This window comes from Eulemur rufifrons, chromosome 29, assembly GCF_041146395.1.
Source record: "Eulemur rufifrons isolate Redbay chromosome 29, OSU_ERuf_1, whole genome shotgun sequence".
NCBI lineage: Eukaryota > Metazoa > Chordata > Mammalia > Primates > Lemuridae > Eulemur > Eulemur rufifrons.
In genome coordinates this window covers 46,265,083-46,279,464 of record NC_091011.1, presented here as the reverse complement: position 1 = coordinate 46,279,464, position 14,382 = coordinate 46,265,083, and the positions used below count along the sequence as shown (strand labels likewise).

Here is a 14,382-nt window from a genome sequence, read left to right as displayed (position 1 = left end):
CAGACAGGAGCTGTGGGACTTAAGTCTTAATTTTCTTTTCACCGAATGCTTTTATGAAAATATGGGCGGATGGTGTAAACACAGTGGTTCGGTGGAAACATTTAAAAAAATCCTATGTTTAAGATTTCTTTTTTTCTGCATAAAATAATAGGCTATAAAAGAGCAAGATTCTTATTTTAAAAGTTTTCTATAATCTAGACTTTATTGCATATTGGGAAATAAGGATAAAAAATCCAATTCTATAATCTGACTTTTATGTAACATTTTTACACTGAAAGACAAAGAATCAAGGCCACATGAAAGCAAAGACAGAATAATTTATTTGAGTCTTTTCCTTGAACAAAAATAAAGATAAGACTTTAATAAGTCATTTCCTCAAGCGTTTCACAAGTCTTCTCAAAAACACCATTGGTAATTGACAACCAAGGAGAGAAGGCACAGTTCTTGCTTTGTGACAACCATCCTTATTATTAATATTTTGTGGTACAAATAACAAGATAGAAATTTGGGAATAAAATAAAAAATAAGTTTAGCAATCTTAGTAGTCATGAGAATTTGGTAACACAAAGCCTGCTAAAAAATTTACAAATGTAAAGTTTCCACATTTGTAGGTGAGATAGGATAGTGTCAATGTTGATGAAATTGAAAGTATAGATTAGAACTAATTGGGCCTTTAGAGAAATTTGATATAAAAAGAGTGACCTGTCCTTTTCTTTCTCGCAGTCAGCATGATAAAGACTGTCCACCGAGGAATATTTCCATACCATTTTCCTCTGTTGCACAAGACGCCGTGTTTATGCTGGAAAGCCTGCAGTCTAACTTTCATAAATGCTTCTATCTTGCATTTAAAGACTAATGAGTAAGAGGCATTGGGCTTGATTTCTTCACTGATTCCAGATGAATAGACACATCCACTGTTTTTCCTCAAAATGTTCTTTCATTATTTCCCTCCAAATGTACTTCTTTGACTGTAAAAGCTCACCTAGTGAAGAGATATACAAGATATGTAAACTGCTCTGTAGATTTTCATGTCCACAGGTAAAAAGTACCTTAAATTCTTTTATTCCTTTCCAGAGCTACAAATAATAGGAATGTTTTGAGCTAGTTCAAGAAAATTACATTTATCAAACAATAAATATAAAGAGTAAGCAATCATTAAATTTTGTAGATAATTTCCTTTTAAAACTAAATGTGTACTTACCTGAATATCCTGTTTTCAAGATGCTAACAGTCAGCTTTGTGTTCAAAACGAACCTCGCCAAGAGTAATGAGGTTGACAGCATGGAAACAAGCGCAGCCGTAAGTTCAACAAATAAATAACTGGGCTTAGTACTAGAGTATGAACACAGACTAATTTACCAATTTGTTAAGTACCAGTCCAATTAGGTAATGGCACATGAAGTCAAGAAAATAACACTCTTAGAATAAGCTAAGAACCAAATAATAAAATTGGCTGTCTTTCCTACCTCAGAAGTAATTGTCAAATAAAGGTAAAAGAAAGAAGTAAGTTAGGATTCTTTCTTTCCCTAGAACTGGCATATTCACTTTGAAAATGGAAGATGGGGGAGATTCCCTAACCACCTGTAATACTGCATTATTCATGCAATTGTCTTCAAATTTAATAGGACCTAGAGAATAAGACCATAGGTAACCAGGGAAGAAAAATGGTCTTTGGATTTATGGGCAGTATCGAGGAGTATTTATTTTACCAAGAATCACTAATCTATAGTTATAATAAAATAAGCAAACAGGCAACCATTAAACTCTAAAAACCTTAAAAGACTGAGCCTTATTTAATCTCTCCACCTAGCACATGGTAAATGTCCTGGAAACATTTGTGGATTGATTGTAAATAAAATAAGTTGCAAACCAGTTTTTGATGCAGGAAAAGAAAACATTCTACTTATTCATTTTTAAAATTTAGAATAGGGAACATAAAAAAATCTGTATTCCATGAAATAATACTTTAAAAAATGTTGGCAAACAAAGAAGGAAAATTTTGAAGAGCGTATTAGAGAGAAGGGAGACAGTCTTACAGATAAAAGAGAAGAAAAGTGAAGGGCTGATTCAGAAAAGGAAGAAATCAAAGCATGAAGGTAGAGGAAGAGAGAGCCACAGGAAGACACACAGAGAGAAACAAAACAAAACAAAACAAAAGACTCTGAAGACAGGGAAGAAGGAGGTGAGAAGAGAGGCCATGGGAGACACAGATGTCACTCAGGGTGGGCTGGGAGCGTGAGATGGTGTCCTGGGGTGAATGTCTTTCGAAGGAGCATGTCCTCAACAGCAGTTTTAAATAGTCCTTTATATTCTTGAAAAAGAGCATTTCTGCTTTATTTTCAACCTTTAAAAATTATTTCTGAAATAAACTTTGTTTGTTTGCATTCTAGTGTGAAAAATAGATATTTAAAACAAAGGATACACAGAAAAATAAATTTTAATATGCTAAAATTTTTAATTAAATTTTAGAAAGCAGACATGATCTTAAAATTCTTTCTATGCCTTATAATTGATAAAGAAAAACTTTCCCTAATTTTCTATTATAGAAAGTAAAGAGGGTTAGGTATCATTTTAGAGAGTTTTTATTTTTAAACTATCATGGAATAATATCCCAGTATTGTGTTCTACTAGATTAATAATATAATGCTTTAAACCAATTTTCATTTTTTTTTTTATTGTTGTTCAAACCAGAAGTTCCTAGCTTCTTTGGGGTCTATTCCTAATTTACCTGACTGCAGATAAATTTTCTCTAATGGGGTTCTCCGAAGTGTTTTGCCACTTATTTAGCCCAAAAATGACTGCATAATCCTTCCAGGACTGGATTTCCTCCCTATAAGATGACTTCCCATACATTTGTTCACTTCTAGCTGTTATTTTTGGTATTTATCCAGAGGTGTGCATGAATTACTCTGCTGCAACTGTTTCTTTTGCCAGAGGGGAAGTTTCTCTGTGTGGTTATCGATGTTCCTCTCAAAGTCAATAAATGACAAATAAAGAAATGATGGAAGATGGTTTGTGGCAGTTATGGCTGCAGGCAGCTAGAGCCCACAAAAAAAGTTCATTGCATTATTTCAAAAGACTGTAGGCTTAGTTTCTCCATGGCAGGGAAGAGAGGGAGACTTCTTAGAGGCAGCCTTGTGCTTATCTGGATAAGTAGCTTCCTAGCTTTGGCCTCAGCACAAGTTTTGTCCTCTCCGGGTGAGAAGCCAGTCCTCACTGTGGTTCCATTCACTTGGGAATAAAACACTTTGAAGTGTAAGAGGTTGGGCATTTAAGATGCTGACTGTGCTACAGACCTTCTGTAGGCTTTGGTTTTTTTCCTGGCCTTTTTTTTTTTTTTGTGACAGATCATCACTTCTTTAAAACTATCATAGCCACTGGAAAATCATTAAGATAACCAGGATGGCTTGAGAACTGGCTTGAACATTCCTTTCATACCCAGATGTGGATTCCTTGGGGAAACACCGTGAGAGGGAGAAAGATACTCAACAGAAAGTTGATTCTAGGGCTCTGCATCTAGTCCACTGGCCCAAGTACGTGGCCCAAAAAGATATTTGTGTGTTTGCCTGTTTTATTTCTCAAAATTATTTTCAGGTAGGGAAGTGTGTTCAAATGTACAGAAGCTATAATTTCCTGTTTTACTATTTTTTTTTCTGAGCCTTTCAATAAATTCTGGGAAAAGCAGAGGCTAAATGCTGAGCCCTTCTACAGCACCATCAAATGCAGACTCATACTTACTCTGGATGGTCTTGCTGTTGGGCAGGAATATGCTGAATAACTTCGTAAATTGTACTGTGCAGATCTTGCCCTGCTACACCCTCAGAGGCTGGAACAGATCTACTTGGCATCTAGAAAATGTGGCACATTAAAAAAAAAATTAACAGAAGAGCAGTAAATAGTATTTTCATTATGCTGCATAGTTGAAAACAACTGGCTAGTGATAATTAGAGAGAATTGTTCATCATCCCTAGAATGTTCACTTCCTCATTGCCACAGTTTCCTGCACTTACCCTATGATAGTTTGTGCAGCAGCATAGTTACAAGGTCAGAAGAGGAATAGCTTGACAAAACTATCATTTTTTCCTTTATTTAAGAAGAAAGCTGGCAGTACTATAATGGAAATATAATAGAAAGAAAAAAATAGCAAAAGAGGAGATATCAGGACAGCTTAGAATCAGAGAGTACATATTATTATCTCGTATATAATATATCTCCATTACCCTTTTGACACTATTTGCTAATTATGTGCATATGGGTGGCTTAAAAGAAAGAACCATGCATAGCCCAAATCCCTCTTCATATTGAAGTGAGTGAAGACAGTACCAGGAAATATAAAACACACAAGGTGAGATGTGATGGTTTGAATGTAGTAATGGGCTCTAAAAACTAAAGGCTTGGATGAATGTGGAAAGAATAGTAGTGTATTTATGGCTGGTAAAAACCAAAATGTATTTTATTGAAACTGGTATTTATGTTTTATTAATGCCCATTCCTGATCTGATATTGCACAACTCCTTCTTCCTATAAACACTGCCTTCCAATTTCTTAGTCAAAGTCTGGTTTTCCTCCTCATCCTAGTGCTTTCTGTTTTCATCACAGTCCTGCCCACTTTCAGTCCTTCACATCATATTTACACAGCTCCACCTAGAGGACTCTGCCCTTGAGGAGTTCTTTAACCCAATTGGACCTGCTAGGTTTGACTGGAACACCTGTTTTATGTTTTTCTAGAAATTGCCCATTTCCATTCCACCTGCTAAAGCTCTCGTGGGCAGTCTGATTATATGTGATTTGTCCTATCATTTTTGTGTCGAGGCCCCCTGGCAAGGGTGGGGAACCTGAGGCCTTGGGGCCACAGGTAGCCTTCTGGATCCTTGAGTGCAGACTTTTGACTGAATCCAAATTTTACAGAACATATAAAGGGATTTGTTCTGTGAATTTTGGATTCCGTCGAGGGGCTGTGTGTGGGGATCTGGAGGGCCACATGTGGCCTTGGGGACACAGGTTCCCCATCCCATGGGAAAAAGCAATCTGTAGATGATCACTAACTTATTCACCTAACCTAATATTAGAGCTGTGAAATAATAAACATGCTCATTTCATGCAATTGCCTTCTGTCCAGCTCCTGAAAGAGGTGGCTAAGCGGACAGTGAAATGTACAACAGGTAGAGAGAGGAAAAATCATCCATTTGTACACATACCACAAGCCAAAAGATTATTTTGATTTTTAAAAATTCAAAAAGTTAGTAATTTAATTTATTTCCCTTCTTAACTTCAATTTTGAGATCTTGGTTTTAGTGTTGCTTTTCTTTTTCTTCTCAAGGCCACTGCACGGCTGCTCATTTTCCCACATAACTGTCATTCTGCCTTCTTCTCATGCAGATCCTCCTCCTCATGTCTCCATCCTCTTCTTCCTCCTCCTCCCCTTTTTCCTCCTTAGGTAGTTGGTTTTGATTTCTCACTTCTTCCCCAAAGCTGCTGGCACAGCCAATTAAGAACCTCAGCAGATTCCTCAGGGGTGGAGTTGTCAGCTTTGAAGACAAGTGTGGCTCCAAATCAAATTATTCTGTTTACGACAGAAATAAGCAAGGTCTCTGGCATGTAATTAAACCACCCGTTTTCCTGCTTCAAGTTCTTGAGGACTGTAGCATTTTGAGCCAAGTGAGGTCCTCCCAATGAAACCTCAAAACTGAGTATTGATTAATCACAGTCTAAATTTAAAGTTTCTGACATAAATCTCATGCCTTTCCAGTGAATTCCTAGGAGTAAAAAGTATGAGTTATTTTAAATAAAGAAACTCTTTACTTCAAAAATTCAATTGTAAGTCTTCTTAGCTCTTCCGTTTCTTGCTCTCCCATTTGAAGCCACACCTTAGAGGGGTGCTTTCTGCCATCATGAGAACCTGTTTGAAATAACTGATCCACCATTTTTTTTTTTTTTTTTTTGTCTTTTTGGTTGTGGAAGTGCATGGTGAGCCAATCCTCTCTGAGACCGAATAGAGTATCACAAAGCCTTTGCAGGGCAGTTCTCCCTTCCATCTGTGACAATGCGGGCACTGCTGCTACTGGCTCACCCTTAGGGAGGATGAAATCCAATCAATCCTTCTCCATTACTCACATAGCATTTCTCAAATAAAGTCTGTGGCCAGGAAACTTGCTGGGTGAACCTTACACATTGATAGAATGCTCTGAACAAGTGAAGTAACCATTCCCTCATAGCAAATAGTTCTTTAACAAAATGGAAATGAGAATGCCTGGGAGAAAGTAATCTGTTTATGGTGCTTTTGTTAAGTAGACTATCACAGGGGAATAAGGAAGCAGAGGAAAAATTGGTCCTATACAAATCTATAAGAGACCGGACGAGGAAGGGGAGACAAAACGAGACTAGGAGGAGGAGACCAGACCAGATGAGGAAGAGGAGACGAGACTAGACGAAGAAGAGGAGACCAGACCAGAGGAGGAAGATAGTGCTAAGTTCTTAATATGCAATATCTCATTCAGACCTCATGAACCATCCTATAAGGTAGGTATTGTTCTTTACCTTGTTTACAGATGAGGAAACTAAGGCTTGGAGAAGTTATATAATCTGCCAAAGGTAACACCTTAACTCATGAAACTGAGAATCAAAACCAGGCCTGACTCCAGAGTCTCTGCTCTTAGACATTATGCAAGTCAGATACCTTCTTCCTGCCTGTATGATTGTTCTCACAGCTTCCTCCAAAGGTGTCCTCAGGCTAGCCCTGGGGCTGAGCCACAGCTCCTGTCCCGGTGATTTCCAACCCCAGATTTTATTTTTACTGTGGATGAGGGCAGGGGCACAGTCCTGGACTGGAGGGCAGAAATTGGGCTTCTTGTGCTGTTCTGTCTCTGGACACAAGAGGGTGAATTCTCAGCAGGCATCTCTTGTACTAGGCCTCACTTGCCCCATCGGTAACATGGAAAGAATAATCCTGGTGCCTGTCAAAATTACTCTTTTTTGAGATCATATATGGAAGAAGTCTGCATAAAGTATTAGCACTTATTAGAGTATGTATAGATATTGCCCCCAACCAAATTTCCAGACTTAATTCCCGAAAGTTCCCAGCAAACTTGGAAAACCTCCAAAGGATCCTTACCTCCCTGCCTTTGTTCATACCTTTCCAAGTATCTGAAAGGCCTCCTCATCTTCATCTACTATAATCCTACCTATCTAAAAGGCCTACTTCATAGGCTTCCTCCTAGAAGGTGTTTGTGAATAGCTGTCCTCGAAGTGATCCATTTCTCCTACCTAATCTTTGGCTGTAAGCACTTAAGACAAGCATCACTCCTAGCCTTACCATACAATTACAGATGTATAGGACATCTCCTCTATGGAGGAAATATGTTGGTTTTTGCTTGTCTAATATCTTCTCCCCCTTTTAGTAACAGCAACTTGATTTTCTTCTGGTGAACAATCTACCCTCACTTTTAATCCATATCATTTGGATGGGGTCAACCCCACTTCCAAATCCAGAGGTAAGCATGTGACGTAGGCCTATTCAGAGTTACTATAATGGGTTCAGTGAAGGGCAGGTGACTTAATTAAAAGCATTGAGAATTACTTCTAGGACTTTTGCTAGGACCCTTGGCATAAAAAGCTCTATTTTTGCTACAACTGGATGTAAACATGGAGCTGTGAGGCGCTTTCACATGGAAAAAAAATTCCTGAGGATAAAGCCACCCAAGAGCAGGTTATAGAAAGAGACCTAATCTGCAGGATAACATTGTTGGAACCCCTTGGATCTTAGATTCCGCTATTCCTGACACTATTAATAGAAGTAAACTGCCTAGGACAAATAAATTCTGTCCCCTGCCCACATTCTTTTTTTCCTTTTAAGCTAGTTTGTGTTGGGTTTCTATAATGTAGAATTGAAAGATAGGAACACATCCTCAATTTGTTTATGAACTTCAAGGGGCCAAAGGCCTGATCTTTTTAACTTTACATTTCTTAGCATGGTACCTGGTAAAACAGAGGGTCCTTGAGGTGTGGTGATTGATTCATTCAATCTCACTTTCCCTCAGCACCTACAATGAGCTGAGCTAAGCACTGGAACCACAAGCAATAATTAGACATACTCCTTGCCCTCAAGGAGTTCTGAATTTAGTACAAAGAGGAGGTATGAAAATGAATACTTTATAATATAACTTGGGCTATAATAAAAAAAACCCAAATCTATAAAAGTGTTAATAAGCTGATTAGTCCAAAGAAACATTCTGCATGTCTGTTAAAAACTGATTTCTTTAAAAGCGTTTTTTCCCTCAGACTGAAAAAATGACTTCAATTGCATAAAAGCTTCCCCCTCACCCCTGCCCCATCTCACTCATCTTTAGAATAATAATAAAGGTGTATACCTGCTTACTTTGGGTCTATATGGTAACTCCCTTCTGCAGAGCATGAGGTACCTTCAAGGGTATGATCAAATATCTTTGCAATGTCATCAAGAGATATGAAGGGGACATGAAAGGGAAACTGAGGAACAGAGAGAGTTCAGTAACGTGATGGGCTGTAGTCACCCGCGTGATGCAGGACGATTTAAACCGGGGGTTCCTGATCCTCTATTTATTCAGTTATCTTCATCTTCAATCTAGTTAGTTCTCTCTTCACTGAGATTACCAGGTAGAGAATATTTATGAACTGGCATAACTTTCTTATTTGTGTTAGCTTTACTCATAAAGGCCAAGAAAGATGCTTTAGCTCCCCAGATCTGGCAACATCATTCACTATAGAGCAAGTCAACACTGCTTAATGCAGTAATGGGCAATGCAGACGTTTGCCCACACTTTCCAAGTGTTTAAATGAATGCTGCTTACACCTCTGGTGAAGCAGAATACTACTTCTTGGTTAATCAGCCACTAGGGAAACCAACCCTGGGAACACCAGAAGCATCTGGAAAAGCAACAAATTCATATATTCCGAAGTCATCCAGAGCATCTTCATGGCCTGAAATGTAAAACAAATGCTACTTACAAACCAAATGCCTTGATGTGCTATTGTTGTTTTTAAAAACCTTTGTAAAACTCATCTTTACTGTCTGTCTTAAGTGCTATGTGTACAAAACCAATTTAACATTTCCTAATCCCCTATAGTCTTATTACCATAAAGCAGTGTTGGAAATCATCCTTTCTAAACCTGAGAATTGAAACTGAATTGGAACAATTATTCTCAAAGCCTGAGGTGGGAACAGCATATTATATATTCAAACACACACATGTGGGCAGGCTTGGCCTTTGTACCAGAGACTCATGGACACCAAGGCTTCAGCCTGGAGGTCACCAAGGCTTCAGCTCTTGGTCCACCCATAGTATCTACTGCACCCTGCTAGATCTAACAGACACAACCAGAACTAAAAAGAACAAATAAATAACTGCAGCTTCCCAAACATACAAAATGCAATATAAGACAAGACAATACAATGTCGATATCAATAGCACCTAACTATCATCTATAGAATGATGGGGGTGGAGGTGGTTGGGAGGAATTAGATGGTCTTTGGGCCCTTCCCAGCTCTGACATTCTGTCATTTGTGAGGAAGGGCTACATAAGAGGAAGAAGACCCACATTTATTAAGCATCCAGACACCATACTAGGCACTCCACCTACACCACTTTATTTAATTGTCATAGCAACACTAGGGCGAAGTTTTTATCTCTATCAAATAGATGAGGAAGTTGAGGGCAAGAAAAACAATTTTCCCAAGGTGACACAGGGGGAAAGTGGCATATATGGAACTGAAACCTGACTCCCTGTGACTCCATGGCATGAGAAAAAGCTCCATTGTTAATTTGCAAGTCAGTACAGTCAATATTGATGACAGGGAGGGTTACAATGGGGACAAGGAAGCAGCACTTGTCCCTGTCAGACCTCCCTTTGCTCTTCTCTTTGGGATAGAACTGCCAGCATTAAATCTACTTTAGGAATTAAAGTGAGAGAACACTTTGGCATTTTCAAAATAGTACTAATAGGATCAACGGATTCAGCAAAACTCAGTGACTCTGGGCAAGTGACTTAATCTCCCTGATCCTTAGTTCTCTTGCCAGTATAATGGAGTTAAGAGTGCTTTCCAGGTTGATCTCACAGACTTATATGATTTACATAAAACCAATAAAAAGGATAGCACTTTGTAGCATGAGGGCTCTACTCAAAGGTAAGGGATTGCTAATGTTATATTAATATTAGCTTATATAACTTCTGTTACATTACTAACATAATAATTGATATCAATAATATTATTTAATAAACATTAACACTGATAATAGCCTTTTTCAGCCTGGCCATTACCTGAAAATGTTTGAGCTTTCCTGTATTCAGTTTCTGGCCTGAGAAGACAAACAGGTATTTCTGTCAGGGATCATAATTAAGGAAAAAGCATTCAAGAAAAAAAAAAAACTATTTTCATAGAAACACATGCATTACCTGCCTTCTAGCTTCTGTTTTATAACTGAAATCAAGAGAAAAAGAAACCATAGTAAGGTACTTTTTAGCATACGTATACAAAACTTTAAAAACATTTTTCTAATTTTAACCTACCTTTGTGGGGTTGATACTTTTTCCATAGGAAGAGAAGACACATGGATATAATCAAAAATAGTGATATCCCAGTTATGCATGCTAAAGGGGACAATGATTTCCCTTTTTGTGCAAGCTTCTCCAGTCCTAAATAAAAAGACAAATATATTTTTAGTAATAAATTACTACGATATATTATTTGACTTTTTAATGCTTTATCTTAAATGAGACACTATTGCAAATATATATGTATATAATGCATATATATACAAATATATATACACATATACACAGAAGGGGGGGGAGAGAGAGAGACACCAAATGGAAAGAAAGCACCTATTATAGAACACACACTAACTAAACTCCCTAGGGATGTTTTGTGATTGGAAATGTGGTGAGCTACCCAGGATAATACTGATAGGTTGTATTATATTAGATGTAGCGAATAGCTCATGTCATACGTCTCTACTGTGTTTGCCACCTTAACTTAGATCTGTTTCATCTCATCATCTCTACATCCCCAGATGCTAGGTTGTTTTTGCTCTCTCTGTCTCTCCCCTGCTTCCATTTCACTCTTTTAGTATATTTCAAGTATATAAATTTTCTAGGGAGATGGTATGTGATTAAAGGTGTGAGAGGGGCAGTGATCATCATTTCAAATGCACTTTACTAATTTTTGACCAATACAGAAATGTCAATCCTTAAAATAGGATTGTGTGATTTTCGATAAAATATTTAAAGTCCTACCTAGTGACTAAAAGCCACTTTGTTTTGTAAGTCATTACCCTTATTAATAACACTATATAAAATATGGTGCCAATAACTAACCATCCGCTGAGTGCTTACAATATGTCAGGCTCTGTGCATGATTCATACAACTAACTCAATCTTCACAACAGTGTTGTTAGGGAGAGATAATTTTATCATCCCCTCTTATGGGTGAGGAAATTGAGGTTTGTCCAAATTCACTCAGGTTGTAAGTCATAGAGTCCAGATGTGACCCTGGGCTCTTAACATTTAATGTTGCCTCCCTTTAATGTTATTTTATTATTATTATTTTAGAGACAGGGTCTCTCTCTGTCACCCAGGTTGGAGCGCAGTGGCATGATCATAGCTTACTGCAGGCTTGAACTCCTGGGCTCAAGTGGTCCTCCTATCTCAGCCTCCCAAGTAGCTGGGACTATAGGTGGGTGCCACCACACCCAGATTTATTTTTTTATTTTTTATTTTTTTGTGGGGAAGGTCTCCCTTGGTTGCCTAGGTTGATCTCAAACTCCTGGCTTTAAGCAATCTTCCCACCTTGGCTTCCCAAAGTGCTAGAATTACAGGCACGAGTCACCACGCCCTGCCTCTTTAACGTTAGTTTAACACAACTAATTAACTGTGGCTATGTTAAGACCAGCTCCATACTATAATATGTTTAGTCATAAGCTAATATATAGAGTAGGAAGTAGTTGAAACCTCCACCAAGTGCAAGTAACAGATGTCTTCAGATGTGAATCAGATATTGATGTGGAAATGAATCATGGCAGTTGCCTGTCTGTCCAGATTAATGTGGGAGTGAAAGTCATGTGATGCCACTTCCATCCTGCAGTGGTGGAAAACAGCCTGGAGAATCCACGTGCGCTGAAGAACACAGTGGCCGTCCAGCTCTGCAATAACTATCCAGCCTGCACCTTGTCATCTTTCACCCTAAAGCCTCTGCTGAGGTCTCCAGCAGCCAAGAGAAGCAGGAAGCTTAATCTTTTCCTTCTCTCAGTGTGGACCTAAATACATTCTCTTGGCTTTTCCATCTGGAATACTTTCATTTTTTAATCTTCCCATAATCTTTTCATAATGTAGTATAGATCATAAATACCAAACTCTAGTAAACAAGTCATGGAAACCATGTTGTTTCTTCTAATTTCCCCATACAACACTGTTCTGATATTCTCCGTAAGTTCTCAGGAGTTAAACAAGGTTGTTTTTTATTATCAAAAATTTTCACTATCTCTGATGGGAAGTTTATACATTTCTGATATGTATTCAGAGAACTGCATTCTTAAAAAAATATTCTTCTATGGGATTGTAATAGATGTGTGATATTTATTGCCTTTAAACAGATCTTAAATTAAACTCTTTTAAAACTTGGATGGAAGAAATAAATGCAAGGTGGTTTAAAATGAACTAGAATGGCAATTTATTGATTCTAGATGTAGACTATAACATCATACAACATATTAGAAAGATTATTTTTCCTTCTCTTTGTTAATAAGTTATAGATTAATTCATGTTCTCCCACGGTTAGAAAGTTGACCTTTGGGTTTGGAATGACTGAGCACTTGGGTTATCTTTTTGTGAGGTCTTAGTCTGCTTTTCTGGGGATATTGTGCTCCTGCTTCATAGGTTTGTTCTTTCTAAGAACATATAATTTAGAAATGAGCCACCTGACCCTCAGGGTTTTGATTTTCACTTAGTGAAATGAGGAGGGTAGAGTGACTGCTCTTTAATTTCTTGCTCTGATACTCTATGATTTGGGACAGACACAGAGGTTTACATGAAGTTTATTTTGTAAATAGGACACTATATGCAGTGGCATGCTAGCAATTTAGTCTTAAAAAATTGCACATATATACATATATTAGTCATAAGTTTTACTGATATAAAAGATGGGTGGCACATACCTTACAAATAAAATATGCAATACTCTTTAGTGTTAATTCTATATAGTCAATTGATTCTCATGGAATGCTTTTGTTGATTTTTGTGGAACTCTTGCATCTGTAGTTAACCTATATGTGAAAGTCAACTATGTTTTGACAAACTTATACTTCAAATAAATGCTTTATTACTATCCAGTTCAGCAAAAAAATCACTTACATCATTGATAAACAAGTATAGTTTCAACATGAATGTTCACTGATATTTAAAAATAGTCAGATGAAAGTGAAACAACAATGACATATATTGGAACTTCATTCATTCATCAGTGATGTGAATGACTTCTTTGCAGTACTGAAAAAGATTTTTGAATACTGGAAGAATATTTCCTCAATTTTATGTGGCATATATAATATAATGGCTACAAACACAATATACTTTTAAGTTTAATCTGCATTATTATTTTCTCCATCATTTTCTTAATTGCAGGCAATCTAATTATAGAGCAACATTCTCTGAGTTTTGAAAAGTACTAATTTTGTTATCATTAAGCCTAAAATATTTTCTAATTTTCATTGAGATTTCTTATTTGACCTATGGGTTATATAAAGTATATTGCTTAATTTCTTTGAGTTGGGAGTTTTCTAGTTTTCTTTCTGTTATTGATTTTTTGCTTAATCTCATTCTTGTTAGAATGCAATCCTTTGAAATTCGTTAATTTTTTTATTGTAATGGATTTAGGGGGTAGAGTTTTTTTTTTTAAATGATCATACAAATGATCATATGAAAAGAAGGCATGCTCTGCATTTGCATGTAGTATTTTATATTATTTCAGTTAGGTAAGGGTGGAGGTTTTCTCTATTTCTACTAAGTTTTTGTCTGTTTATCAGTTATTGAGAGAGATAGTTAAAATCTCCCACTTTGTGAAGTTTTCTATTTTTCTGTCAATTTTTGCTATTTATTAGGTGCACTTTGGAGCTATACTGTTAGATGCATACAAATTCAGAATTTTTATGTCTTCTTGCTGGATAGACCACTTTACTCTTATGAAATATTCACCTTTTATCTGAAGTAATGCTTCTTATATAAGTTATCTGATATTAGTACAGTGAGTCCCCACTTAAGATCATTGATAACTTCTTGGAAACTGTGACTTTAAGCACAACGATGTATAACGAAACCAATTTTACCATAGGTAAGGATTCCTACAGCATACTTCTG

General features: G+C 37.0%; 1 protein-coding gene across 4 annotated transcripts in view; it reads right to left on the bottom strand.

Moving 5' to 3' along the window:
- Positions 1-245: 245 nt before the first annotated feature.
- HEPACAM2 (HEPACAM family member 2) overlaps positions 246-14,382 on the bottom strand; it is a 43,366-nt gene continuing 29,229 nt past the window's right edge. For 2 of the 4 annotated variants that reach the window (XM_069462158.1, XM_069462156.1), the window contains 6 exons: positions 10,543-10,668; positions 10,429-10,453; positions 10,294-10,331; positions 8,882-8,955; positions 3,739-3,848; positions 246-982 (listed from right to left, as the gene is read on the bottom strand). In XM_069462158.1, coding sequence (XP_069318259.1) covers positions 979-982; positions 3,739-3,848; positions 8,882-8,955; positions 10,294-10,331; positions 10,429-10,453; positions 10,543-10,668 — 377 coding nt within the window. In that variant the 3' untranslated portion in view covers positions 246-978. Of the gene's footprint in view, positions 983-3,734; positions 3,849-8,881; positions 8,956-10,293; positions 10,332-10,428; positions 10,454-10,542; positions 10,669-14,382 lie in introns of those variants that run through there. The other 2 variants (XM_069462155.1, XM_069462157.1) reach the window with 2 other exon arrangements.